Source organism: Aureococcus anophagefferens, assembly GCF_000186865.1.
Source record: "Aureococcus anophagefferens unplaced genomic scaffold AURANscaffold_35, whole genome shotgun sequence".
Taxonomy (NCBI): Eukaryota; class Pelagophyceae; order Pelagomonadales; family Pelagomonadaceae; genus Aureococcus; species Aureococcus anophagefferens.
Window position 1 is genome coordinate 276,318 of NW_008705593.1, and position 3,106 is coordinate 279,423.

Sequence of the window (3,106 nt, forward strand, 5' to 3'; positions counted from 1 at the left end):
CACCACCACATCAACTGCATCCAGCGGCGCTGCTGCCACATCCGCGAGCTCATCCAGCAGGAGAAGAGCATCCGGCTCCAGTGGCACATCCGCACGAGCGCCGACGGCCGCAAGGCCCGCGAGGACCACCGCCTCGCGACCGCGCGCGGCCCCCGCAAGTCCTAGGGCGGGGCCGCCTTCTATGGGGCCGCCGTAAACCCCAGTTTAGCTGTTACTTCGTCGGCGTTCTCGCACACGACCCCCTAGCGCATAGCGCGTCGCAGGCCCCGGGCGCGTAGTACCGGGCGCGTGCGGGACGCCTTGCGGTCGTCGACGACGGCGTAGAGCTTCGCGCAGGAGCTCTATGATGTCGACCGCCCGGCGGAACGCAGCGACGGTGATCGGTCGACGCGAAGCGCTGCGCCAGAGCACCGCAACCCTTCGATATAGGCAATGTCGAGATTTCCAGGCGGCAGAACAGCTCCAAAAGCGCTTCGCCGCGGACCAGAACCCGTCCAAGAGGTCCGCCGATACGTTCCGCGAGTACGGCAAGCTTTGGTACGGCGAGCGCAGCGTCTACAGCCCGAACACAAGCGCTCGGGCGCTTGTCGGGAACGCGCCCGAGCGCCTGAAATCGGGTGTCCGGAATCGCACGCTCGACACCCGGAGTAAGCGTTGACGCGTTCAATACCATGCAAGGAACGTAATCGAAGAGGAGGTGTCGTTCTTTAGCGCAAAATCACGATTTCCAGCGGCCGCAGCCTTGCCCGCGCGCGAAGACGCCGACCGTTGCTCGACTTCCAGCCGTCGTCGCAGCGAAAAAATGGGCAGGCGCCGCAAGACAAGGGCCGTGCCCGAGCGCGTGGGTTCCCCGCGGCCTGGGGAAGAAAATTGACAGCGGCGCGACGCCGAGAAGACGCTACGGTTAGCCATCGGTCCGTCTGGCTGATCTTTTGTCCGCCAGCGACCGTGGGAATTTCACAAGGTCCTTCACAACGAACCCCCCTGGATAAGCGCCTCTTCACAAGGTCTCTCGAGCATCTGTGTCGCTGTCAACGAGTCCTTCCACGCCCCCATCGCGTCAAGCACCAACGCCGCCTTCCGTCTCCGGCCTCGCCACCGCCTCAACGCGCCGCCCGGGACGTCCTCGCCACGCCGACGCCGCCTCGAACCACAAGGCCTAGATTCGCACGACGACATCTGACACAAACATGGCCGACTTCGACGCCGCGCCCCCCCTGGACACGTCCCGGCCCCCGGGCGTCCGGGCCTTCCGCGCGCCCCACGCCCCGGCCTCGTCCTTCGAGGTCTCGCGCGAGGCGCTCGCGGCCAAGGCGTTTTCCGCCGACTCCGTCTTCGGCGCCGCCGGCGCGAACCCCCGGGACGAGGCGCCCGCGTGCCGCGTCGGCGACGCGGCCGAGCGCCGCCTCGCGGCGCGCCTCGCCAAGGACTCGGGGCCCCCGGTCCGCCCGCCCGTGCCCGCGCCGCTCGGCGGCCGCCCTTCCGACTCGCTCGGCGGCCGCCCGGTCTCCCGCGCGGACGCCCTGGACACCGTCCACAACCTCGACGACATGCTCATGGCCGCCCTCGCCGCGTCGCGGCCCTGGTCCACCTTCGTCGACGCCCTCGAAGAGCGCGCGCCCGCGTCCGCGGAACCGCGCGTTTTCGAACGGGCGGAACCGCGACCGCGACCTTTTTTTTCCCGCAGGTGCGTGGACCTGGCCATCGGCGTCGCGGCGTCGCTCGAGCTCCGCATGGACCTGATGGACGTCGTCCTCGAGCTCAGCCGGACGTGGCTCGCCGGCGACCGCCTCGGCGAGCGGTTCTACACGTCGCTGGCGCGGTCCGTCCCCAAGCTCCGCGACCTCTCCCTGGCGGAGCGCACGGAGTGCGACGCGACGGTCATGTCCGTGGGCGAGGTCTCCGGCCCGAGCGCCTACGCGCGCGTCGCCGACGACGTCGTCCGCCAGGCGCTCAAGCGGCAGACGCACCGGCGCCTCGGCGCGCTCGCCGGCGGCGCCGGCGGCGCCCTCGTGGGCGCCGCGCGCGTCGCCGCGGCGGCGCGGGCCGTCCAGGACACGCTCGTCCTCGAGCCCGCGTGGGCGCGGTTCGTCGACGCCGAGGACGCGTTCCGCGCGTTCGCGGGCCGGTGCGACGACGTCGTCCTCGAGGCCCTCGCCGGCGCCGCGCCGCGCGACGTGCGCGTCGCCGCGGCCAAGGCGGCGCGCAAGCGCGTCGTCGCGCCGCGCGGGGCCATCCTCGACGCGGCGCGCGGCGCGCACGCCGCGAGCGTGTCGTGGCTCAAGTCGCACGAGCGCGAGGCCGCGGCGGCCTACTCGGAGGACGAGGACGAGGACGTCGGCTTCGCGACGCCCCGCGCGTCCGCGCCCGGCAGCCCGGTCCTGACGCCGCTCCTCGCGTCCCCCGGCGCGTACCTCGCGGAGGCCCTGGGCGCGCTGCGGACGCCCGGCCGCGAGGCCGCGTCGCCGCTCGGCCTCGTCTACGAGGCCCGCTGCCCCTCCAAGGACTGGAGCCCGCCGTCCCTGGCCGTCTTCCTGTCCCTCGGCACGTCGAGCCGCCGCATGGTCGTCGGCGACCGGGACGTCGCGCTCGCGTCGCCCGACGCGCCGCGCGGCCGCGCGGCGCCCGACTCGCTCGGCGCGGGCTCGTTCGGCGCGGGCTCGTTCGCGGACTTCCTCCTCGACGACGGCTCCCTCATGCCCTGCGACGACATCTCCCTCGCGCCGCGCGTCTTCCTCGACACCGTCGCCGTCACGCAGTCGACGCAGGACGAGACGCAGGAGGAGGCGGACGACGACGACGACGACGACGACGCGCGGGTCCACACGCCCGTCGCGCCTCCCTCGGACGCGCGCCGCGCGGCGCCGCCGCCGAAGCGCGTCGCGCGGGTCCCGGCGCGGCGCGTCGCGGACGGCCCGCGCGGCCGCGGCCGCGGCCGGTCCGTCGCCGCGGCGCCCCGGCTCCCGGCCATCGCCGGCGCGCCCAAGAAGTCGCGGGCGGCCCCGCGCCCGGCGCCCGCCGCCGCCGCCGCCGCCGCGCCCAAGAAGTCGCGGTCGCGGTCGCGGTCCGGCGCGCGCCGCAGCCGGCCGGCCGCCGCGCCGCGCGT

General features: G+C 73.9%; 1 protein-coding gene across 1 annotated transcript in view; it reads left to right on the forward strand.

Moving 5' to 3' along the window:
* Positions 1-1,190: 1,190 nt before the first annotated feature.
* The window catches only part of AURANDRAFT_72546 (hypothetical protein), a gene marked incomplete at both ends in the record, with an annotated part of 5,816 nt that continues 3,900 nt past the window's right edge, over positions 1,191-3,106 (forward strand). Inside the window, 2 exons of the mRNA XM_009042663.1 lie at positions 1,191-1,624; positions 1,688-2,819. Coding sequence (XP_009040911.1) covers positions 1,191-1,624; positions 1,688-2,819 — 1,566 coding nt within the window. The remainder of the gene's footprint in view (positions 1,625-1,687; positions 2,820-3,106) is intronic.